The sequence below is a fragment of the Neomonachus schauinslandi genome, chromosome 4 (assembly GCF_002201575.2).
Source record: "Neomonachus schauinslandi chromosome 4, ASM220157v2, whole genome shotgun sequence".
Lineage (NCBI taxonomy): Eukaryota > Metazoa > Chordata > Mammalia > Carnivora > Phocidae > Neomonachus > Neomonachus schauinslandi.
In genome coordinates, this window is record NC_058406.1 from 143958644 (window position 1) to 143984276 (window position 25633).

At 39.1% G+C, this 25633-nt stretch overlaps 1 protein-coding gene across 1 annotated transcript in view; it reads left to right on the top strand.

Moving 5' to 3' along the window:
- The window catches only part of LRRC69 (leucine rich repeat containing 69), a 97163-nt gene that overhangs the window by 12047 nt on the left and 59483 nt on the right, over window positions 1–25633 (top strand). Inside the window, exons 2-4 of the mRNA XM_021688396.1 lie at window positions 13576–13702; window positions 17172–17244; window positions 24311–24506. Coding sequence (XP_021544071.1) covers window positions 13576–13702; window positions 17172–17244; window positions 24311–24506 — 396 coding nt within the window. The remainder of the gene's footprint in view (window positions 1–13575; window positions 13703–17171; window positions 17245–24310; window positions 24507–25633) is intronic.

A 25633-nucleotide genomic window follows, 5' to 3' on the forward strand; every position in this document is an offset into this window, starting at 1 on the left:
TGTATCTTGGAGAACCTAAGTCATAGATTTTTGTAATTTATTGAGGCTGTGCTCTCAGGAGAAACCTATAAAAGTGTGAGGAAGCAGAACAGAGCAGGGAAAGAATCAAGGTTAAATCTGATTTCAGGAGAAATTTACCCTTAGCCTTATCCCATCAGAGTTCTGGAACATGCCTTGACCCACAGAGGCAAAGGGGCTGGCTGTTACAACCCTGCATTCATTATGGGATATAGGCCACCCTGAGAGGATGGAGTAGAGGCATAACTTTCCAGGCACCTCCAGGTAAAGCATCTCCTAGAAGCCAAGGGAAATTCTTCAGAGAAGGATGCAGTAGAAAGTCCTCAGCCGGAAATGTCCAGTTCCTGAGGATTGAGCACTGTCTCAATAAAGGAGATCTGCTACACCAGATACTGCAGGTGTCCCACCCTCGCTGTCTACCTCACTGGCCATTCCTTCTCTCTGCTAGGCTCAATTCTCTCCTCATACTCTCACTCTTGGTGATCTCTTACAATTGCACAGGATACCTTTTCTTGGGGAAGGCTCAAATTTAACCCTCTGGTCTTGAGCACGTTAGAGAGTTCTGGAGTTGCATTTACATCTGCTTACTTGATATTTCCACTTCAAGTTCTAAAAGGCATCTTAATTTTAATAGGGATAAAACAGAACTCTTGATACCTTGTCCTTCCCCCCAGCCTGCCCTTGTCCTAATTGTCCTCATCTCAGGCGTTCAAGCTCCAAAGCTTGATTCTACACATGACTCCTCTCTTTCTCTTACATCTCACAAGCTTCTGGCCCTACTTCCAGAGCATATCTCACATTCATCCACTTCTTTCCACCTCCATCACCACCATTCTAGCCCAAACCATCCTGATTTCTTGGCCTGACCACTGCAGTCATGCCTCTGAAGAGTGTGCTGTCCCTTGCTCCCCTGAAGACTATTCTGTATACAGCTGTCAGAGTGCTCCTGATAAGACATACACCACTTAATACTACATTTGCTCAAAACCCTACACTCATTTCTCACTTCACTTAGAGTAAAATCCCAACCCTTCACCCTGGTTTACAAAACCATGGACAATCTGGCCCAAGTATACCTTTGCAACCCCATGTTTTGCTGAGTTTACCCATTATGCTTAGCCGCATCAGCCATATCTCCTGGTTCCTCAACTATGTGAAGAATGTTCCAGTTTTGAGGTCTCTATTTTGGCCATTTCTTTTTTATTATCATCGTTCAGATCTCAATTTAAATATCAACTTCTAAGACAAGCTTCCCTGATCAGCGAATCACTATCTCTTATTTTAATTATATACAGAGCACTTAATGCTACCTAATATTTTTATTTTCTTAATTTTTAGACTTTCATTCACTTCTTTTTCTTTTTTTTAAATTTAAGTTTAGTTAACATACAGAGTATTATTAGTTTCAGGGGTAGAATTTAGTGATTCATCAGTTGCATATAACACCTAGTGTTCATTATATCAAATGCCCTCCTTAATGCCCGCCACCCAATTATCCCATCCCCCCTCCACATTCCCCCCACCCCCAGCAACCCTCAGTTTGTTCCCTAGAGTTAAGAGTTTCTTATGGTTTGTATCCTCTCTGGTTTTACCTTGTTTTTCCTTCCCTTCCTCTATGTTCATCTGTTTTGTTTCTTAAATTCCACATATGGGGGTGCCTGGGTGGCTCAGACTGTTAAGCATCTACCTTCTGCTCAGGTCATGATCCCAGAGTCCCTGGATCGAGACCTGAGTTGAGCTCCCCCATCAGCAGGGTCTGCTTTGCCCTCTGCCCCTCCCCCCACTTGTGTGCTCTCTTGCTCTCAAATAAATAAATAAAATCTTAAAAAAATAAATTCCACATATGAGTGAAATCATATGGTGTTTATCTTTCTCTGACTTACTTCGCTTAGCATAATACCCTCTAGTTCCATCCATGTCATTGCAAATAGCAAGATTTCATTCCTTTTTGATGGCTGAGTAATATTCCATTGTATATATATATACAACACATCTTCTTTATCCATTCATCTGTCAGTGGATATCTGGGCTCTTTCCGTATTTTGGCTATTGTGGATATTGCTGCTATAAACATTGGGATGCATGTGTCCCTTTGAATCATTATTTTGTGTCTTTTGGATGAATGCCCAGTAGTGCGATTACTGGGTCATAGGGTAATTTTATTTTTAACTTTCTGAGGAACCTCATACTGTTTTCCAGAGTGGCTGCACCAGTTTGCATTCCCACCAACAGTGTAGGAGGATTCCCCTTTCTTTGCAACCTTGCCAACATCTGTCGTTTCCTGAGTTGTTAATTTTAGCCATTCTGACTAGTGTGAGGTGGTATCTCATTGTGGTTTTGATTTGTATTTACCTGATGATGAGTGATGTTGAGCATTTTTTCATGTGTCCATTACCCATTTATATGTCTTCTTTGGAAAAATGTCTATTCATATCTTCTGTCCATTTCTTGACTAGATTTTTTTGTTTTTTGGGTGTTGAGTTTGATAAGTTCTTTATAGATTTGGGATACTAGCCCTTTATCCGATATGTCATTTACAAATATCTCCTCCCATTCTGTAGATTGCTTTTTAGTTTTGTTGACTGTTTCCTTTGCTGTGCAAAAGCTTTTTATCTTGATGAAGTCCCACCAGTTCATTTTTGCCTTTGTTTCCCTTGCCTTTAGAGATGTGTCTAGCAAGAAGTTGCTATGGCGGAGTCAAAGAGGTTGCTGCCTATGTTCTCCTCAAGGATTTTGATGGTTTCCTGTCTCACATTTAGGTCTTTCATCCATTCTGAACTTATTTTTGTGTATGGTGTAAGAAAGTGGCTCAGTTTTATTCTTCTGCATGTGGCTGTCCAATTTTCCCAACACCATTTGTTGAAGAGACTGTCTTTTTTTTGTTGGATATTCTTTCATGCTTTGTCGAAGATTAGTTGACCATAGAGTTGAAGGTCCATTTCTGGGTTCTCTATTCTGTTCCATTGATCTATGTGTCTGTTTTTGTGCCAGTACCATACTGTCTTGATGATTATAGCTTTGTAATACAGCTTTTTTTGCTGGAATTCCAAGTCTGGAATTGTGATTCCTCCAGCTTTGGTTTTCTTTTTCAACATTACTTTGGCTATTAGGGTCTTTTCTGGTTCCATACAAATTTCTGGATTATTTGTTCCATCTCTGTAAAAATGCTGGTGGTATTTTGATAGTGATTGCCTTGAATGTGTAGATTGCTCTGGGTAGCATAGATATTTTAACAATATTTGTTCTTCCAACCCATGAGCATGGAATGTTTTTTCCTTTTCTTTGTGTCTTCCTCAATTTCTTTCATAAGTGTTCTATAGTTTTTAGAGTACAGATCTTTTACCTCTTTGGTTAGGCTTATTCCTAGGTATCCTAGGGTTTTTGGTGCAATTGTAAATGGGATCAATTCCTTGATTTCTCTTTCTGCTGCTTCATTGTTAGTATATAGAAATGCAACAGATTTCTGTGCATTGATTTTATATTCTGCAACTTTGCTGAATTCATGTATCAGTTCTAGCAATTTTTTGATGGGAGTCTTTCGGGTTTTCTACATAGAGCATCATGTCGTCTGCAAAGAGTGAAAGTTTGACTTCTTCTTTTCCAATTTGGATGCCTTCTATTTCTACTTGTTGTCTGATTGCTGAGGCTAGGACTTCCAGTACTATGTTGAACAACAGTGGTGAGAATGGACATCCCTGTCATGTTCCTGACCTTAGGGGGAAAACTCTCAGTTTTTCCCTGTTGAGGATGATATTAGCTGTGGGTCTTTCATATATGGCCTTTATGATGTTGAGGCAGGGTTTTTATCAAGAAAGGATGCTGTATTTTGTCAAATGCTTATTCTGCTCTATTAAGAGGATCATATGGTTCTTATCTTTTCTTTTATTAATGTGGTGTATCACGTTGATTGATTTGTGGATGTTGAACCACCTGCAGCCCAGGAATAAATCCCACTTGGTTGCGGTGAATAATCCTTTTGAGGTACTGTTGGATCTGATTAGCTAGTATCCTGTTGAGAATTTTTGCATCCATGTTCATCAGGGATACTGGTCTGTAATTCTTTTTAGTGGCGTCTTTGTCTGGTTTTAAGATCAGGGTAATTCTGGCCGCATAGAATGAGTTTGGAAGTTTTCCATCCATTTTTGGGGACAGTTTCAGAAGAAAAGGTATTAATTCTTTAAATGTTTGGTAGAATTCCCCTGGGAAGCCATCTGGTCCTAGACTCTTGGTTGTTGGGAGATTTTTGATTACTTATTCAATTTCTTTGCTGGTTATGCATCTGTTCAGATTTTCTATTTCTTCCTGTTTCAGTTTTGGTAGTTTATGTGTTTCTAGGAATTTATCCATTTCTTCCAGATTGTCCAATTTGTTGGCATAGAATTTTTCATAATATTCTCTTATAATTGTTTGTATTTTTGTGGTGTTGGTTGTGATCTCTCCTCTCTCATTCATGATTTTATATTGGTTGTGATCTCTCCTCTCTCATTCATGATTTTATATATTTGGGTCCTTTCTCTTTTTGATAAGTTGGCTAGGAGTTTATCAATCTTGTTAATTCTTTCAAAGAACAAGCTCCTAGTTTTGTTGATCTGTTCTACTGGTTTTTTTTTTTCCTATATCATTTATTTTTGCCTTAATCTTTATTATTTCTCTTCTCCTGTTAGATTTAGGCTTTATTTGCTGTTCTTTTTTCAGCTCCTTTAACTATAAGGTTAGGTTGTGTATTTGAGACTTTTCTTGCTTCTTGAGGAAGGCCTGTATTGCTATATACTTCCCTCTTAGGACCACCTTTTCTGCCTCCCAAAGGTTTTGGACTGTTGTGTTTTCATTTTCATTTGCTTCCATGTATTTTTTAAATTCTTCTTTAATTTCATGATTGACCCATTCATTCTTTAGTAGGATGTTCTTTAACCTCCATATATTTGTGGTCATTCCAAATTTTTTCTTGTGGTTGACTTCAAGTTTCATAGCATTGTGGTCTGAAAATATGCATGGTATGATCCCAATTTTTTTGTAACAGCTGAAACCTGATTTATGACCCAGTATGTAATCTATTCTGGAGAATGTTCCATGTGCACTCAAAAAGAATGTGTATTCTGCAGTTTTAGGATGAAATGCTCTGAGTATATCTGTGAAGTCCATCTGGTCCAGTGTGTCATTCAAAGCTCTTGTTTCCTTGTTGGTCTTCTGCTTAGATGATCTGTCCATTACTGTGAGTGGGGTGTTAAAGCCCTTACTATTATTATAATATTATCAATGAGTTTCTTTAAGTTTGTTATTAATTGATTTATATATTTGGCTGCTCCCAAGTTAGGGGCATAAATATTTGCAATTGTTAGATCTTCTTGTTGGATGGACCCCTTTATTATGCTATAGTGTCCTTCTTCATCTCTTATTATAGTCTTAGGTTTAAAATCTAGTTTTTCTGATACAAGGATGGCAATGCCAGCTTTCTTTTGATGTCCATTAGCATGATAAATGGTTCTCCATCCCCTCACTTTCAATCTGGAGGTGACTTTGGGTCTAAAAGGAGTCTCTTGTAAGCAGCATATCATTGGGTCTTGTTTTTTTATCCATTCTGCTACCCTATATCTTTTGATTGGAGGAGCATTTAGTCCATTTACATTCAGAGTAATTATTGAAAGATACAAATTTAGTGCCATTGTATTACCTACAAAGTCGCTATTCCTGTAGATTATCCCTGTTCCTTTCTAGTCTTTGTTACTTTTGGACTCTCAAAGGGTCCCCTTTAATATTTCTTGCAGGGCTGGTTTAGTGTTTACAAATTCCTTTAGTTTTTCTTTGTCTTGGCAACTCTTTATCTTTCCTTCTATTTTGAATGACAACCTTGATGGATGAAGTATCCTTGACTGCATATTTTTCCCATTTAGCACATTGAATATATCATGCAGGCCTGCCAGGTCTCTGTGGACAGCTATGCTGCCAGCCTTATGTGTCTACCCTTGTAGGTTAAGGACCTCTTGTCCCGAGCTACTTTCAGGGCTTTATCTTTGTAATTTGCAAATTTCACTATAATATGTCGTGGTGTTGACCAATTTTTGTTGATTTTGAGGGGAGTTCTCTGTGCCTCCTGGACTTGAAAGCCAGTTTCCTTCCCCAGATTAGGGAAGTTCTTAGCATAATTTGTTCAAATAAACCTTCTGCCCCTTTTTCCCACTATCTTTCTTCTGGGACTCCTATAACACGAATATTATTTCACTTTATGGAATTGCTGAGTTCTTTAAGTCTACCTTCATGATATAATAGTGTTCTTTCCCTCTTCTTTTCAGCTTCACTATTTTCCATAATTTTATATTTTATATCACTGATTCACTCTTCTAATTCATTCATTCTTGTTTTTATGGCCTCCACTTAGGACTGCATCTTGGTAATAGCATTTTGAATTTTGGCCTGACTAGATTTTAGTTCTTTTATCTCTGCAGTAAGGGATTCTTTAGAGTCTCCTATGCTTTTTCAAGACCAGCTAGTATCCTATAATTGTTGTTTTAAATTCTAGTTCAGACATCTTACTTATATCTGTATTGATTAAATCCATGGCTATGAGTACTACCTCCTGTTTTTTCTTTTTGGGTGAATTTCTCCATCTCATCATTTTGTCCAGAAAAGAAAACAAGAAAGAAAAAGAAACAACAACAAAAACAACAAATCACCCATCCTGGGTGTGTTTTAGTCTGCTTATTAAAGAAACTAGATACCAAAATAAGAAAGAAAGAAAGAAAGAAAGAAAGAAAGAAAGAAAGAAAGAAAGAAAGAAAGAAAGAAAGAAAGAAAGAGGATATATAAATAAAATGTGATGAAAGGAAACAAAAAAATAGAATATATATATATATATATAAAACTTAAAAAAGAATAAAAAAGAGAATTGAAAAAAAAGAAATAACTTAAAAAAACCCCTAAAGAATAAAAGTACAATGGATACTAGATACTATTTTCCCCTAGAGCTGAAGATTTGCAGCCCTCTATATAATCAGTAAATTTGGTGCGAGCAAGTTGTTTGTGCTGGTCTTCTTGGGGTGGGTCCTGTTGCCCTGATTCTCGTGGACTTGTCCTAGTGCAAATGCACCTCCAGTGCATAGGGAGGCAGGGCTTGATGTAAGCGGCTCTGGACTCCACTAGGTGGTGCTGTTTTGCTCCCTGAAGGCTTTCAGCACTGATGGGCAGGATGAATATGGGGGGTGCCCAGCTCTCTAGCCTGGGAGCTGAAAATTCATGCCCCCCACTCTTTGGTGAGTCTTCACAGAAGAGCAATCAATCACTCATCTCCCCAGTTTCTGTCAGAACTCTGTATTCACCCTGCCTACGTCCGAGCTTTTTTATCTCAGGCATGTGACCAAGTTTCAAAACTCCAAATTTTAGGGACCTCTTACTGTTCCTCCTGGGGAGGGTCAACCCACTCTTCTGCCTTTTGCTGGACCCATCCCAGGAAAGTGGTCATACGACCGCACAGTGGTTCACAGTTTATGGCAACACAGAGCAGAAAGCCAGCACCTAGACTTGCTGTTCTCAGCTGGCTTCCACACTCCTATGCTTGGGAACAGTGGTGCACTTAGGCACCACTTGTTTTTGTGACCCAGAGGATCCTCAGATCATGGCGTCACACCTGGGATTCCACTCCACTTCACCACCTGAGCACCTTTAAGCCAGGCATGTCTCCCAGTGTAGAAGACTTCTAAAAGTTCTAATTTTTCACTCCATTGCTTATAATGCTTTGTGGTAGCCTCCTTAAGCAGGCTTCCTCCCTGCTGCCATATACTCAGCTTTATCACACCAGATTCAAGTTTCTGCACCTCCTATCTTCCAAAAGGTGGTTGCTTTTCTACTTGTAGACTTGCAGTATTTGTTTTCTCAGACTTCCGATTGATTTCTTGGGTGTTTAAAATGATTTGATAACTATCTAGCTGTATTTAAGGGATGAGACAAACTTAGGGTCCCCCTACTACTCCCCCATCATCATTCACTTATTTTTCATTCATTGGATTGCTTTTCTCTCACTGTTACTGTGTAAGTGTCTTGAGGGTAAAGACCTTACAAGTCTTTTTTTTTTTTAAGATTTTATTTATTTGTCAGAGCGAGAGCATAAGCAGGGGAGTAGCAGAGGTAGAGGAAGAAGCAGGCTCCCCGCTGAGCAAGGAGCCCCACGTGGAACTTGATCCCAGGACCCCAGGATCATGACCTGAGCTGAAGGCAGCCACTTAACCGACTGAGCCACTCGGGCGTCCCAAGACCTTACAAGTCTTATGCACCTCTGTGTATCTAGTATCTAGAACTGGTGGCTCAAAATAGGCATACAGTGCATATTTTCAAATGAATACTGACCCACTTGCTTCCTTATAAATGATTATGTGGGCAGTTTAGATTGCATTTTTTCATAATTTGTTTGTGGATATATCTCAAAGCATCAAAAAACCCAATCTACTTTATAGTCAAGCTTGATTATATCCTGTGATTTCCCATTGAAATCAAATTACTGTGTTATCTTCAAATATCTGGGCCATGCCCTTAGATTTTGTAAAACACAATGACAATATATGTAACTCATAGATGAAAACTTATGACATAGCATGCAAAATAAGCACTATAGAGGTTGTGCCCTCAGAAATACCTGGAAAGCCCTGATAGTGTGAGAAATCACAAGTTCAGTTCTTTGTTATTTACTTTAAAAATATATGTTGCCATATTTTCATTGAAGACAATTCTCCATGAGTCTCTCATGTTTTTGCACATCTCTGTATGCAGAGGCACTGACTAGCTTTGTTCTGAACTAACTTTTCGGGAACATTTATATAGCAGATAGCCTTGGAAATTAGAAATTGTGTCTCCTCTGGAGCAAAGGGCAAGCACAGTTATTGCTTATTCTAAAAGATTCAGGTTCCCTAAATTCATGGTTTCTCTTCTGTAACACAATCCATTGCATGTCCAGGTATCATCTGGTTTTTTTGCATTGCTGGTGCAAAAATAACAGTATTCTGGACACTGTTGCTGTAGGTAATAAAATGACCTTTGTCTCCTGCCCAGAGGTCTCATGCTTTCTGCCAGCATCTATGAAATAGTGGCAGGTTAACTATTAGCTTGCCAATTGAGTAAAATCTCAGACCTTTCACAGTTCCCAACTGTTGTATTTCTCACTAGTACAAAGATTTTGTCGAGCACTAGTTTACTGCTATGAATTTCTCACTAAATTTAGGCAAAAGAAAGAAATTGACTTGATTTTTGGAAAAGAGATTTCAAATAGTCACTGCTATAGACATATAATGGTCCCCCAAAGATGCCTACATCCTAATCCCAATAATCTGTGAATGTTAGGTTACATGTCAATGAGAAATCAAGGGTACAGATAGAATCAAGGTTGATAGTCAGCTAACCTTGAGATGAAGAGATTATCCTGGATAATATGTGTAGGCCCTGTGTAATTGTGAGGTTCTTTAGCAAAGGATGAAAGATTTATACAGTCTGAAGAGAAATCAGAGTATGAGGTTCTTTAAATATGGAAGACAGCATCAGAATGATGTTGTGATTTGAGACTTCACCAGTCCTTGCTGGTTGCTTCCCTCCAGCAACTCTGTTTATTTTCTATAGTTAACAGTCTGCTCTATGGTTTGCCTCTTTCTTTTTCCCCTCTATGTTCATCTGTTTTGTTTTTGTTTCTTAAATTCCACATAAGAGTGAAATCATATGGTATTTGTCTTTTTTGACTGACTTATTTTGCTTAGCATAGTACTCTCTAGCTCCATCCATGTCATTGCAAATGGCAATATTTCATTCTTTTTTATGGCTGACTATATTATGTTGTATATTTAGCCACATCTTTATCCTTTTATCAGTCAATGGACATTTGGGCTCTTTCCATAATTTGGTTATTGTTGATAATGCTGTTATAAACATCAGGGTGCATGTATCTCTTTGAATCAATATTTGTGTACCCTTTGAGTAAATACCTAGTAGTGCAATTGCTGGGTCATAGGGTAATACTATTTTTAACTTTTTGAGGAACCTCCATACTGTTTTCCAGTGTGGCTGCACCAGTTTGCATTCCCAACAGTTTAAGAGGGTTCCCCTTTCTTCGCATCCTCACCAACATCTGCTGTTTCCTGACTGGTTAATTTTAATTTTAGCCATTCTGACTAGTGTGAGGTGGTATCTCATTGTGGTTTTGATTTGTATTTCCTGGATGATGAGTGATGTTGAGCATCTTTTCATGTGTCTATTAGCCATTTGTATGTCTTCTTTGAAAAAATGTCTTCTCCCCATTTTTTACCTGGATTTTTTGTTTTTTTGGGTGTTGAGTTTCATAAGTTCTTTATACATTTTGGATACCAACCCTTTACAAGTTATGTCATTTGCAAATATCTTCTCCCATTCCATAGGCTGCCTTTTATTTTTGTTGATTATTTCCTTCACCGTGCAGAAGCTTTTGTCTTGAGATGAAGTCCCAATAGTTTGTTTATTTATTTAAAAGATTTTATTTATTTGAGAGAGAGAATGAAAGAGAAAGAGAGAGCATGCAGGGGGGAGGGTCAGAGGGAGAAGCAGACTTCCTGCTGAGCAGGGAGCCTGATGCAAGACTAGATCCCGGGACTCCAGGATCATGACCTGAGCCGAAGGCAGTCGCTTAACCAACTGAGCCACCCAGGTGCCCACCAATAGTTTATTTTTTTTTTTTAAGATTTATTTATTTATTTGAGAGAGAGAGCATGAGAGGGAGAGGAAGAGAGAATCTCAAGCAGACTGCACTGAGTGTGGAGCCTGACACAGGGCTCAATCCCACAATCCTGAGATCACGACCTGAGCCCAAACCAAAAATCAGATGCTCAACCGACTGCACCACCTAGGCACCCCCAATAGTTTATTTTTGCTTTTGTTTCCCTTGCCTCACGTGATGTATCTAGTAAGCAGTTGCTACGGCTGACGTCAAAGAGGTTACCTCTATGTGTTCTCCTCTATGATTTTGATGGTTTCCTGTCTCACATTTAGGTCTTTCACCCATTCTGAATTTTTGTGTATGGTGTAAGAAAGTAGTCCATGTTCTTTTGCATGTGGCTGTCCAGTTTTCCCAACATCATTTGTTGAAGAGACTGTCTTTTTTTTTTTTTTTTTTTTTAAAGATTTTTTATTTACTTATCTGAGAGAGAGAATGGGAGACAGAGAGCATGAGAGGGGGAGGGTCAGAGGGAGAAGCGGACTCCCGGCCGAGCAGGGAGCCCGATGCGGGACTCGATCCAGGGACTTCAGGATCATGACCTGAGCCGAAGGCAGTCGCCTAACCAACTGAGCCACCCAGGCGCCCCGAGACTGTCTTTTTTTTTTCATTGGATATTCTTTCCTGCTTTGTCAAAGATTAGTTGACCACAAATTTGTGGGTCCACTTTGGCATTTTCTGTTCTGTTCCATTCACCTATGTGTTTTTGTGCCAGTAACATACTGTCTTGATCACCACAGCTTTGTAATATAGCTTCATGTCCAGAATTGCCATGCCTCCAGCCTTGCTTTTCTTTTTTAAGATTCCTTTGGCTATTTGGGTCTTCTGTGGTTCCATACAAATTTTAAAATGCTGGTGGTATTTTGATAGGTATTGCATTAAACGTGTAGATTGCTTTGGGTAGTATAGACATTTTTACAATATTTGTTCTTCCAATCCATGAGCATGGAATGTTTTCCCATTTCTTTGTCTCATCTTCAATTTCTTTCAGAAGTGTTTTATAGTTTTTGGAGTACATATCTTCTACTTCTTTGGTTAGGCTTATTCGTAGTTATCTTGAGGTTTTTGATGCTATTGTAAATGGGATTGATTCCTTGATTTCTCTTTCTGTTGTTTCATTATTGGTGTAGAGAAATGCAACAGATTTTTGTATGTTGATTTTGTATCCTGTGACTTTACTGAATTCATGTATCAGTTCTAGCAATTTTTTGGTGGAGTCTTTCCGGTTTTCTATATAGAGTATCATGTCTTCTGCAAATAGTGACTTCTTCTTTGCCGATTTGGATGCCTTTTATTTCTTTTTGTTATTTGATTGCTGATGTTAATACCATTTTAATAGTGGTAAGAATGGACATCACTGTCGTGTTCCTGACCTTAGGAGAAAAGCTCTCAGTTTTTCCCTGTTGAGGATGGTATTAACTGTGGGTCTTTTATATACAGCTCTTATGATGTTGAGGTATGTTCCTTCTATCCCTACTTTGTGGAAGGTTTTTATCAAGAGTGGATGCTGTACTTATCAGATGCTTTTTCTGCATCTATTGAGAGGATCATATGGTTCTTATCCATTCTTTTATTTTTTTTATTTTTAAAGATTTTATTTATTTATTTGACAGAGATAGTGAGAGCAGGAACACAAGCAGGGGGAGTGGAAGAAGAAGAAGCAGGCCTTGTGCGGAGCCGGGAGCCCGATGCGGGGCTCAATCCCAGGACCTTGGGATCATGACCTGAGCCGAAGGCAGATGCTTGACGACTGAGCCACCCAGGCACTCCTCTTTTATTTTTTTAAAAAAGAGTTTATTTATTTAATTGACAGAGACAGAGATAGTGAGAGCAGGAACACAAGCAGGGGGAGTGGGAGAGGGAGCAGGCTTCCCGCCGAGCAGGGAGACCAATGTGGGACTCAATCCCAGGACCCTGGGATCATGACCTGAGCCGAAGGCAGACGCTTAATGACTGAGTCACCCAGGCGCCTTTATTCATTCTTTTATTAATGTGGTGTATCATGCTGATTGATTTGTGAATATTGAGCCACCCTTGAAACCCAGGAGTAAATCCCACTTAATCGTGGTGAATGATTCTTTTAATGTACTGTTGGATTCAATTTGCGAGTATTTTGTTGAGGATTTTTGCATCTATGTTAATCAGGCATATTGGCCTGTAGTTCTCTTTTTTAGTGGAGTCTTTGTCTGGTTTTAAGATCAAGGTAATGCTGGCCTCATAGAATAAGTTTGGAAGTTTTCCTTCCATTTCTATTTTTTGGAACAGTTTCAGAAGAATTTTAACTCTTCTTTAAATGTTTGGTAGAATTCCCCTGGGAAGCCATCCTGCCCTGGACTTTTGTTGGGAGATTTTTGATTACTGATTCAATTTCATTGCTGGTTATCAGTCTGTTCAAGTTTTCTCTTTCTCCCTCTTTCAGTTTTGGTGGTTTATATGTTTGTAGGAATTTGTCCATTTCTTCCAGATTGCCCAGTTTGTTGGCATAGAATTTTTCTGTGGCGTTGGTTGTGATCTCTCCTCTCTCATTCGCAATTTAATTTATTTGGGTCCTTTCTCTTTTCTTTTTGATAAATACTGGTTAGGGGTTTATCAATTTTATTAATCTTTTTCAAAGAACCAGCTCTGGTTTCATGATCTGTTCTACTGGGTTGTTGTTGTTTCTGTATCATTGATTTCTGCTCTAATATTTATTATTTCTCTTCTGCTACTGGTTTAGGATTCATGTGTTCTTTTTGAAACTCCTCTAGGTGTAAAGTTATCAACAAAAGTTCTTAATGATTTCTTCATCTCATTTGAAGGTGAATAATGCATGAGTTCATTAAATTTCTATATGTTTACAGTTGATAGTACTAAATCTGGGAAACAACCTTTTGGAAGAAATTCCAGAAGAGATGAAATACCTTACATCCCTGAAGAAGCTTCATTTATTTGGAAATAAGATTTGTAAATTTGCATCTGAAGCATGTGGTAAGTTAGTCAAAGAAGAGCAACATTATGGGATCAAACTTAATCTCCTTATATTGAACAAGTAAAAAAGTAAAAAAAGAAATTTTACTTTTTAATCTTTTTTTGTTGCAGATATTTATACACTATTCTTGAAATTAAGGAATTTGGGGGACATTTTTTTTCAACCATTGTATTATATATTTCTCTAATGTGGACCTAAGAAAACAAGTTAGTATTAGCGAATTTTCCCTTTTCAGAATCAGTGTACATTTTGATTCTTGAATCTGGAGGCCCTTTCCCTGTGCCTGAGAGGAAACTGGTTAAAAATCAAATCAAGAAAAGCTCCTCTTGTTCTTTACACTTTTTATTGTCTCAATATTAAGCTACAATATCTGATCAAGATGCTAAGTTTAAAATCAGGAGAATTTGAAAGAAAAAATATGAGATCCAATAATTGGCTTTTTTTTTGGTGTTTCTTTTCAACTTGTAACTTGTCCGTTCAACAGGACATTCTTCCTATTTAATATAGGTAGAGTGGGCTTAAGGACAAAACACATGACAAAGATCTAGGTGATTTTTATAGCTTCATTGACTCACGTACAGCACCTCATCATTCTATGTCTTTGCCTCTATTAGTAAAACTAAAGATATGTTATGTGAATTTTTGAGACATGGGTGCTAGATATAATCACTGTCACCATCAAGCAGCATTTATTAAGGATATCACTGCATGGGATGCTAAGTTAGGGGAATATTTGGCAAATAGCACAAATAGACTTGGTATGATCTCTTTATTTAAAAATCTTAAATCATGTATCTTGGAGAAATATTTTTTCAAAATAAGAACTGTAACAAACACTTATTGATGGTTATGCACATTATATATCAAAGCCATAGATTAAGGGTTCAATTACAGTTTACTTAGGAGGAAAACAGTTTACACAAGAAAAAAATTAAGGGCATGAAAACAAACACAATTTTATAAACTATTTTATAAACCATATTGAGGGGACAAACTTAGGTAAAACCCGACTTATATAAATAATATTAAGCAACCTAGTTAATGCTAATTTAGGTTTCCATAAAGAAAATTTTTTTCCCATGTGCCCTTAAATTTGAGGTTTATAAAATATATGTAACCTGTGTACAGTGCCCTTGGATGTCTGTAGTTTCTGTATTTCTTGGTTTTGGGCTGTTGAACTTTGAAAAACCCATGTGAGTGACACGGAATATGTTTTATGTTGTGTCCTTATTATCCAAGAGCAGAAGTAGTTTGGTATCAGGGAGTTGAGCACTATCCAGCATGTATTACATGACCCAGTGCCCCTGACCAGAACCAGACTGGGCCGGGGCTAGACTTGTGTCCCAAGATAGGCCAATATTAGTCTCTTTCTTGGGAATTATGATGGAGTCTAAAACAGTGTAACTGGTCTGAGCTAATCATATGAACTAAGACAGTGGTTGCAACTGGTGGCCTGTGTGCTGAAACTGGTTCACAAATAAGTTGGTTCTGTTTTGATTGCCTTTTTAAAAATTTGAATTAGGGTATCAAAACTTGCAAATCAGAAGAGTTCATTAAAAAAAAATTGGATCTCTCCCTTTTTTGTCTGTTTTAAAAAAGAAAGATTAGGCAACACCAGAATCACATTCCCACATGATAGCAATGGCCAGGAGCTGGCTGAATGGTAATTGCCCTGTTAGATAAGGCAGGTCCTCACCAATTCTACACACTCCTGCCAGGTACATTCCCTCCAGGGCCACTACAATGTTCTGAGTTATCTTCTCAGTTCCTGTAGGCATCCCAGTTTGAGAACTGTCTACCCTGTCTGTGAACATTCAAACACAGGAATTGTAGGATGGCTATGAATATATGGAAAATTAGAGAAAATCTGCTCAAAAGAGAAAGCCTGGGGAGTGGGGGAAAGATGGGAGTAGGGGGGAGAGAGAAAGAGAGAGAGAGAATATAAATATGAAGCTGAGAGAAGCTGTAATGAGAAATAAAACTCTGTGTTCTGCAGAGATGCCCTGAGAATATATCCACTGGACTTTGAGAAACTCCTGGGGGAGATAGAGTATTAGCCTGGAGCATGGTGTGTGTGTCCTTGGATATCACAACTTGGTTCAGTGGTTCAGAAAAACCATGAGAAGCCCAGCAGACCCAGGCATGAGCATTTCTGTGACTACCAAGAGCAACGAAAGGCCTATGTATATGCATACACAGCCAATACACATATATGAGCCTATAATCATGTTGCATTACACATGCATTTATATTAATATGATTCCCCCCCACCCCCACGGGCTAAGGGCCCAGTGTGTTGGGCGGCCGGCACAGCCATAACCAAGCCTGACAGAGAAGCCTGCCATGGAGATGTACCTGGAGCTGCCTTGAGTCACCGACTTCGAGTTCAAGGGGCTGGAGGTGCTGCCTCGGGAGATGGACCTCAATGAGCTGCTGGCGAGCCACGCCATGACCTTCTCCCCCCAGCCGGCCTGCATATAGCACCATCTGCGAATTCCGCGCAGGAGAGGCGTGCCGGACCACGCCGTGTGCGACACACAGTGCTGCCAGTCCGACGAGCCGGGAAGAAGGACAAGTGCACAGGCCCCCAGTCCGTCCACTTTGCCTTGGGCTCTGCGCAGAGGTTAGTGGCCGAGGAGGGCCTATTCCCCACAAAATGCGGCAGAGTGCCTCAGCTCCTTCACACCTCTGGTGAAGAAGATCCCCAAGTCCTCGCGCCACGTGCTAGCGCGTCTACTCGTCCCTCCAAGGTCACGCTGGCCCTGGAGCTGCGTGGACACTTGTACACACTTAATGTCCCCTTCGTCCTCCTCTCCAGGGAGTTCCGCCTGCGCAGCTGCAAAGAGAGCGCCGTCGTGGGTCACCTGCCCGAGGTGCTGCGCAGCGGTGGGGCTGCGGGGCATGCACAGGGGCGCAGAGCCTGACAGGTGTGCACGCGTGCGCAGAGACGGTGGTACGCGTGCGTGCGTGAGTGTGCGCGCACGTGCCGGGCTCGCTCACGGGGCTCTGCCCACTCACGTTTCCCAGTCGTGCGCCGGGGCAGGGTGCTGGTGGCCGGCGCGTTAGACCGCTCTGCCCGCGTGGTTTTCCTGATGGATGAGTGAATGCCGCCAGTAAGGAGGACTCTTTGGACTTCATTTATTCGCTCAACAAACATTTATGGGACAGCCCTTGTGAGTTAAAACTAAAACAAAATAACCCTGGGTTCAGATGCCACTTAGTTTCTGGTTCCAGTTCGTGGTGAGCCTGGCTGGGCTCTCTGCTCTTGGGCGCTGTGATTTAGCTTTTTAATTTGGTGATGAAGTCCCCCTGTTTTGCTTAAGCTAGTTTAAGAGGGTATCTGTCACCAGCAACCCCAAGAGCCTTGACCAAGGCAAGAAACCAGAAGGAAAACAACGGTATATAGAAAAGTGGCTACAAGTTATTCTCTAAGAGATAGCTAACGTAACCAAAATTATTTTCCAACAGATGGCTTACAAAATTTGATTCTGCTTAATCTGAACAACAATCAGCTCACATGGATTCCTCAAGAAGTCAGCAGGTAATTTGGTTTATAGTGAGACTTGGTTAAACATCCCTTCACCAGCTCCACCCTGGCCATCTGAACCTCAACCTCCATTGCCTGGCCTCAAGTCCCTGTGGGGTTTGTACATGGCAAAGAGGCATCTGAAGGACTGAGACAAGCCACTAATTTTAAGCAGACGATTCTTGAAACACTTCAGGGAAATGAGAAATAGCATGACTTGGTGGTCTAAGTGTAAAAGTGGGGGTTTGAAACCTAAAGTTCTAAAGTTGATTGCATTATTGATTTCCTAACTCTGGAGTTCTTGGAGTTTGCTCTGATACAGAATTGGGGACATTAAATTTTATTTCATAAAGTACTGGAAACCATTTTCAGCTTGATGGAAAAGGTAATGTAAAAACAAAGTGTTGAAAATCAAGATAGCATTTTCATTAAAAACCCCCACATTTTATTATCATTAACAACAACAACAACAACATGCTGCACATCTTATCCTGCACATCTGCACAGATGGGCTGCCGTTACAGTGGCTTTCTTGAGCCAGCTGAGGGCCTCGTCCTTCTGCAGGCAAAACACTCTCTTGGGTTTTTCCTCTGACAGATGGAGAGAAACCTACTTGGGTTTACTTGACTTTGGAGACTCTCTTTATTGCCTGTTGAATAGAAACAGATGTATTACAACATAAGAGCATCCAGATTTTTAAAGGATACAGAACTATGAACAGTCCTTAACAAAGGGATTTGTGCAGCACCTAAAATCTATTCCAATTCACTTGTCTATACTTCTAGTCAATATATTATGCTTCCCAGAGAGATTTTCACAGAGAAAGTAATGTTTTAAGTCAGAGTGACTAGAAAAAATTTTAAGTGATCTAATTTTTGAAGAAGACTGTTTATAACAATGAAAATGCCAAAGTTGTTTGCTTGCTCTTTCATTTATTTGGCTTATCAATGGATTTGTGTATCAATGATATAATGAAGAAGGGGAAGATCTGGCAAACTAGGTCATATCTTTGTGCAGCTAGCCTTATGACTTTGGTCAAGTAATTTAACTGCACCTTAGCTTTCTTGTCTCTAAAGGAAAAATTTTGAGTAGATGTACTTCAGAACCTTTTCAGCTGTAATATATTATGATTTCACGGTTTATTAAGCTTAGATCTGATTTGAGTATTAAGTATAATAGTCACAGAACTGTATAAATCTATAGTGACATGTTAGAAGATGATATGAAATGAAATCTTTCACTAAAAAATGTAGAATTGCAAAATATATAAGTCTACACTATTTTATAGATAATTCTGGATTGTCTGTATTCTGGCTTTGTCCTATATGTAGGCTGATTGGTCACTTCCTCAAGCTGGATTCCATTTTCTGATGTTGGTAAAATTTCTTCACCTTCCCATACCTTAGTGTCTTCAGCTGCAGCATGAGGACAATAATAGTGCTATTCATAGTGTTGTTTTGACAGTTAAATAGGCAAATTCATCAAAAATATTTAGGATTGAGCCTGGGACATATTAAGTGCTCAGTGGATGTTAGCTATTCTTATTATGGGTTGTTATTTTTATTCTTCTTTTTGTTCCTCCCTTTTTAGAGATGAAAGATTGACTTACTGGTGAATTTGGGAAAAGCATTGAGTGTACATGGCTCAGTGTCTTCTTTTTACTCTGCCTTTGAGTAAGCAGCTTCCTTAGCAGGAAAGGCTGTGACTGGGTGGGTATGTTTGATTCAGGGGAGGATTGGTAGGGAGCCTGAGAATGTTCGTGTCAGCTCTATACTGATGTGTGATTCCCTTCTTTCCGAATTCCATATCTTATTTCTCCATTTGTTTAGCATCTGGGAGGGGGAGAGTTCTGTTTGTTGGCTTACTTAAACTACAGAGTATTGGTTCATGGATTTGGAGTCAAACCTGGACAGGAGAGAGTTTTGCCCCTAAACAGCTCTGTCTTGGGCAGGGCTGCACAGCCACAGAAGGAAAAGGAGAATGTGGGCATCCTGGGGACAGAATCTCTCTGAAAGAAAGGGAGAAAGGAAGGGACTAAGCCAGTGGGCTCAGTTCTTTCTCCAAATTCGCCACTCAGTGAAGTTATTCTTCAGCCTACTGGAGAGGAAGGGGGGCAGGGAGAAGCTGCAAGTGTGCTTCCTGTAGTTTTCTCTTGGAAGAGTGAAAGTTCTCCCTGCTCCTGGAAATGGAAACAATGACACATACTTGTTTTCCCTTCTGCTCTTTAGTCAACCAATGAATGATGGCTATTTACAGTAGCCTCTGAGCTCAGCTTTATGCCTTGGAATAAGGACAAAATGAAAAACCAACTGCCATAGTAGTAATTCAGAGTAGAATCAATTAGAGTCGTGATTATAACAGTGGTTAGTGAAGAAAATTTCTTGTCCTTTTTTTCACAGGACCTACTCCACACACTTTCACTCTCTTTTAATGCTGGGTTGTCCAGTTTTGACCCTATATCCTCTCTGCAAATGACTTTGCTCCTTATTTTACCAAGAAATTTGGCTCCCTCATTCCCTTCTTTTCAGCCTCTTTATCTTGCCTTAAGTAGACCTTAAGACAAAGTCTACTTTTTGCCTTTTCTCTCTTGCTCCCTCATTCTCTCTTTTATAGTCAAATTTCTCTAAACTGTCATCTGTCTATTGCTTTTGTTTTCTACTTAACCCCTTAAAATTATCTTTTTTCCCGCTTCATTCTACTTTATATTATTTTTAAAGACCATTAGTATCCTTTGGGCAATCAAATCTAATGGCCTTTTCTCTCTGCTGAATACAAATTACACAAAAATCATGAGTGTTCCATTCATTGAGTTTTGACCAATGTACACACAGCAATAAGGTATTGAACGTTTCCTTCAATCCACAAATTTCCTCATGTACACTTCCTGAATTCTTACCTCTCATAAGCAACTATTATTCTATTTCTACCTCTACAAATTAGTTTTACTTGTCCTAGAACTAAATAAATGGAATCATACAGGGCGCCTGGGTGGCTCAGTTGGTTAAGCGACTGCCTTCGGCTCAGGTCATGATCCTGGAGTCCCGGGATCGAGTCCCGCATCGGGCTCCCTGCTCGGCAGGGAGTCTGCTTCTCCCTCTGACCCTCCTCCCTCTCATGCTCTCTGTCTCTCATTCTCTCTCTCAAAATAAATAAATAACAAAAATCTTAAAAAAAATGGAATCATACAGTCTGTATTCTTTTGTGTCTACTGCTGAGCATAAATTTTTTTTTGAGATTCACCTTATTGTTGCATTTGTCAGCAATTCGTTGTCTTTTGTTTATCCCCAGTAGCATTTCATTGCATGAATTATGCCACAAGTTATTTTTGCCTGTTCATGGACGTTTGGATTATTTCCCATTTGGGGCTATTATGAATTAAGCTATTATAAATATTCTTGTAGAAATCTTTTTGTGGACATATGTTTAATTTATTTTTCATTTCTTTTTTTTTTTTTTAAAGATTTTATTTATTTATTTTACAGAGAGAGACACAGTGAGAGAGGGAACACAAGGAGGGGGAGTGGGAGAGGGAGAAGCAGGCTTCCCGCGGAGCAGGAAGCCCGATGCAGGGCTTGATCCCAGGACCCTGGGATCATGACCTGAGCTGAAGGCAGTCGCTTAATGACTGAGCCACCCAGGCGCCCCTATTTTTCATTTCACTTCCTAGGAGTAGAGTTGTAGAGTCATTGAGTAGGATTATAGGCGTATGTTAATTTATTAAGAACTGCCAATAGTTTTGCAAAGTGGTTGTACCATTTTACATTCCAGCAGTTTTTAAAATGTTAACCACTGCAGTAGATATGAAGTCATATCTCTTGGTAGTTTTAGTTTGCATTTCCCTAATGTCTAATGACAGTTGAGCACCTTTTCATGTTCTCATTCCCTATTTTTATGTCTTCTTTTGTGAAGTGTTTGTATCAAGTACTTTTTCATTGAAAAAAATTTGTGTTTTTTTTTCTTTCTTAGCATTGAGTTGTAAGAGTTCCTTATCCTTTCTGGATACAGGTGTTTTGATAAGTGTATGTATTGCAGATATCTCTTCTAGTATGTGGCTTGCCTTTTCTTTTCTTTTCTTTTCTTTTTTTTTTTTTTAAAGATTTATTTATTTATTTGAGAGAGCGAGAATGAGAGAGAGTACATGAGAGGGGGGAGGGTCAGAGGGAGAAGCAGGCTCCTCGCTGAGTAGGGAGCCCAATGCGGGACTCGATCCCGGGACTCCAGGATCATGACCTGAGCCGAAGGCAGTTGCTTAACCAACTGAGCCACCCAGGCGCCCTGCCTTTTATTTTCTTAACAGTACCTTTAGATGAACTGAAGTTTTTAACTTTGATGAAGGCCAATTTATAAATATTTTTATTTTAAGATTAGTGCTTTCTGTGGCCTTTTAAGGAAATATTTCCTTACCCCAAAGTTATCAAGATGTTATCCTATATTTTCTTCTACAATGTTTATAGTTTTAGTTTTTATATTTAGGTCTATGATTCATCTCAAATTAATGCTTGTGCATAGTGTGGGGTTATAGTCAAAGTTCACTTTTTTCCCACATTATCCTATATTTTCTTCTACAAACTTTATAGTTTTAGTTTTTATATTTAGGTCTATGAGTCATCACAAATTAATGTCTGTGTGTGATGTCGGGTAATGGTCAAAGTTTATTTTTCCACGTATGTTTATCCAGTTGTTCTAGCACCATTTATTGAAAGACTGTCTTTTCTTAATTGAGTTACCTTGACACTCCCAAAATCAAATGACCATTTATATGTCTATTTGGACTCTCCCTTCTATTGCATTGATCTATTTTTCTATAATTTCCCTAAATACTATCTTAATTACTGTAGCTGTACTGTAAGCTTTGAAATCAGTTAATACTAGTCCTTTGACTGTATTTTTTATTATAGTTTTGGTCACACTAGGTACTTTGAATATCCATGTAAATTTTAAAATTGATTTGTCAATTTTTACACAAAGAAACTTTAAGATTTTTATTTGGGAGAGCGCCGAGGTGGTGCTGTCAGTTGAGGGTCCAGCTCTTCGTTTCAGCTCAGGTTGTAATCCCAGGGTCGTGAGATTGAGTCCAGTATGGGGCTCTGTGCTTAGCGCAGTCTGCTTCAGACTCCCTCTCCCTCTCCCCACTGTGCGCTCTCTCTCTCTCTCTCAAATAAATAAATAAATCTTTAAAAAAGATTTTTATTTGCGCTAAGTTGAACTGTAGATCAATTTGTGGAGAAGTGGCATCTTAGCAATGTTGTTTCTTTTTATATGTGGACAAGACATAACCCTACTTTTATTTAGAGCTCCTTTAAATTTTCTCAGTCATAATTGACAGTTTTCAGTATAGAGTTCTCTCCTATCCTTTGTTAAATGTTTTCCTAACTATTTTATGGTGGTTTTTTTTTATGTTACTGTAAGTGGAGTTTTTAGAGCTTTTCTTTTCCAATTTTTATGGCTATAGTTTAGAAGTGCAATAGATTTTTTAAATAGCGACTTTGTAGTCTATGACCCTGCTTTTGGTTCTAGTAGGGTTGTTTGTATTACCTCTCTTTAACATTTAAAGTGTTGACCATCTCTTTATTTTTGAAATGCTCTCCTCCCATACCTTTAAAGATTCCTTGTTAACCTGGTTCATCTCCTGTTTCTCTATTCATGCCTTTTCTAGGTGCCTTTTTTGTTTTTGTTTTTTTTTGTCAGATGTTCACATTCCTCAAGAATCTTTCCCACTTGCTGCTTCTCTCTCTTCTCCTGCCCTTTTTGTTGTTCTTCCTGTCAATCTCATCTGTTCACATGGCTTTTCTTGTCAGGTTTGTAGTCTTCCCCCAGTCCCCTTCACCTGCCCTGACCACTTTCCTTCCTCCAGGCCCCCCTTTTTAATGGCCTAAGAAACATCACCTCATTCTGTTATTACTTTAATCTCAAAACATTGGACCTTGAGATTATTATATATTTTCATTCTTTGCTTTGCAAACAGACACATCTGCATTTGAATCTTGACAGTGTTATCTACTAGATGGGTAATTTGGGCTGGTTATTTACTGCCTCTCGTCCTTTATTTTCCTCATTTCTAAATTAAGGGTAATAATTCCAGCCTTAGGGTTGTGCTGATGATATAGTTTAATGCACAGGTACATAGTTGATGCTGAACATTACTAATTTCTTTCGCTTCTTTATTCAAAATATTAATATTTTTCTCAGCTTACTATGTTGCCTCTGTTGCCCTGGTTTTACAAGTTCCGTTATTCAAAGCCAAGTTCAAATGTTTATTCTTCCAAAATGCTTATGATATACCTTACTACTATACCTGCAACTAGAAACTCAAATTTCCTTAATCCCTTTCTCCCTGTCTGATGGCATTTCCTATCTTCATTTTATGGCTCTAATATCTCCTTCTAGACCATGATATCCATAAGGGCAGAATTTGTGGCTGATTCATCTTTGTATCTTCCATAGCAACTAAGTAGTTCTCACATCTGTTTGGTGCAGCATATTTAACCTATATCTATACCTCTATCCATATATATCCATGTATATATGTATATGTATATTTGTGCATGTCTATGTCCTCCTTTGTCTTCTGGCTGCTTTTTTATTATAGCCAATGTATACATACAAAAAGTGAAAATAGAGTTTTCTCTCTCTTAAATTGAGGTTTTGATTACCTAAAATTCTTTTTTTTAAAATTTTATTTATTTATTTGACAGAGAGAGACACAGCGAGAGAGGGAACACAAGCAGGGGGAGTGGGAGAGGGAGAAGCAGGCTTCCCGAGGAGCAGGGAGCCTGATGCGGGGCTCGATCCCAGGACCCCAGCATCTCGACCTGAGCCGAAGGCAGATGCTTAACGACTGAGCCACCCAGGCGCCACTACCTAAAATTCTTTTGATATAAGCTATCTGATTATAAAATATCTTTAAAAGTTAAATTATAGTAAAGATTTTTTTATGCTCAAAGTATTTGTAGTAGTTGTGAACCCATGACTAAAGTAAGGCTCAGATGAGCTACAAAAAAATGAATTGACACATGGCTTCTGAAAAGTACAATGGGCTTTCTTATTCTCATGAATTTCATTCATATGCTTTATTTTTTAGATTAAAAAGTCTTGTATATTTGAGTATAAATCATAACCAGCTAGCCAGCATTCCTAAAGAACTTTGTTTTCTTAAGAATCTTTCTGAACTTCAACTTAACTACAATCAGCTCATTTGCATACCTGAGGAGATTAAGTTTTTGAAGAAGCTCCGGAAGCTTCTTCTGGTCAGGAACAACATTGAAGTTTTGCCAGAGGTAAGGAAAACATGGAACCAAATTTTCTTGGGGAAGAACTCATTATGACACAATGGGGAGTGGTTATGGAATAGGTTTGGACATCTGAGTACAAGCCATCATTTGCTTTCCCTCTCATTAGGCCTAGTCAGTTCCCAAAGCCCTATCACAAAAGAGGGTTATAACTTGGATTATTCCACATAGCTAGGGATGCCAGATTTAGTAAATAAGGATACACGATGCTCACTTAAACTTGAATTTCAGATAAGTAAGGAATAATTTTTAAGTATATGTGTGTTCCAAATATTGCATGGGACATACTTACACTAAAAAAAAAAAATTGTTGTTTGAAATGTAAATTTAAGGGAACCTCTTGTATTTTATCTGGCAACCTATGTATGGCATAAATTGTAAGTACATTTTGGTTTTGGAATATGTGCTATATGTCTTCCATTTTTCCTACATATCTACTCTCCATCTTTTTACAACATGTTCTGTGCCTGGAAAACTGACCTGCATGGGCATCAGTAAGCTCCTTTGTCCTCTGGCCAATAGGACATGAAAGGGCAGGAGGAGAGTGAGTACCAGATGGTATTCCCCTGGTACCATTCCTGATAGGATATTGTAAGTTGCGTGCATGGCAGACCATAAGGAATATTAGGTGATCCTCATATGGACCATTACTACCTCCCCTTGGTTCTTAAGGCCCATTGCAGTAAAGAACTCCCTGCTGTTGCCAGCTTTTGGGAATGTTGTGGGAACCTTGCCAAACTTTTATAAATGGTGGCTTTATTAAACTCTCCTCAAATTTCCCAGTTTGAGAGTACTGTTTCCTGCTAGGAACTTGTCACTGAGTTTACCTTCCTTCCCTATGCAAATTAAAGTTAATTTGATAGGAGGGAATGCATGTCATGCAGTAAATTGAGGAATACAAAAAGTAGATCAATTCCTGCTGTTTCATTTTTCTCTCAAGAGGATATTCCCTTTAAAAATTCTGGGAGCCTGGGTGGCTCAGTTGGTTAAGGGTCTGCCTTCAGCTCAGGTCATGTTCCCAGGGAGCTGGGATCGAGCCCCACATCCGGCTCCCTGCTCAGCGGGGAGCCTGCTTCTCCCTCTGCCTCTGCCCCTCCCTCTCGCTCTCTCTGCCT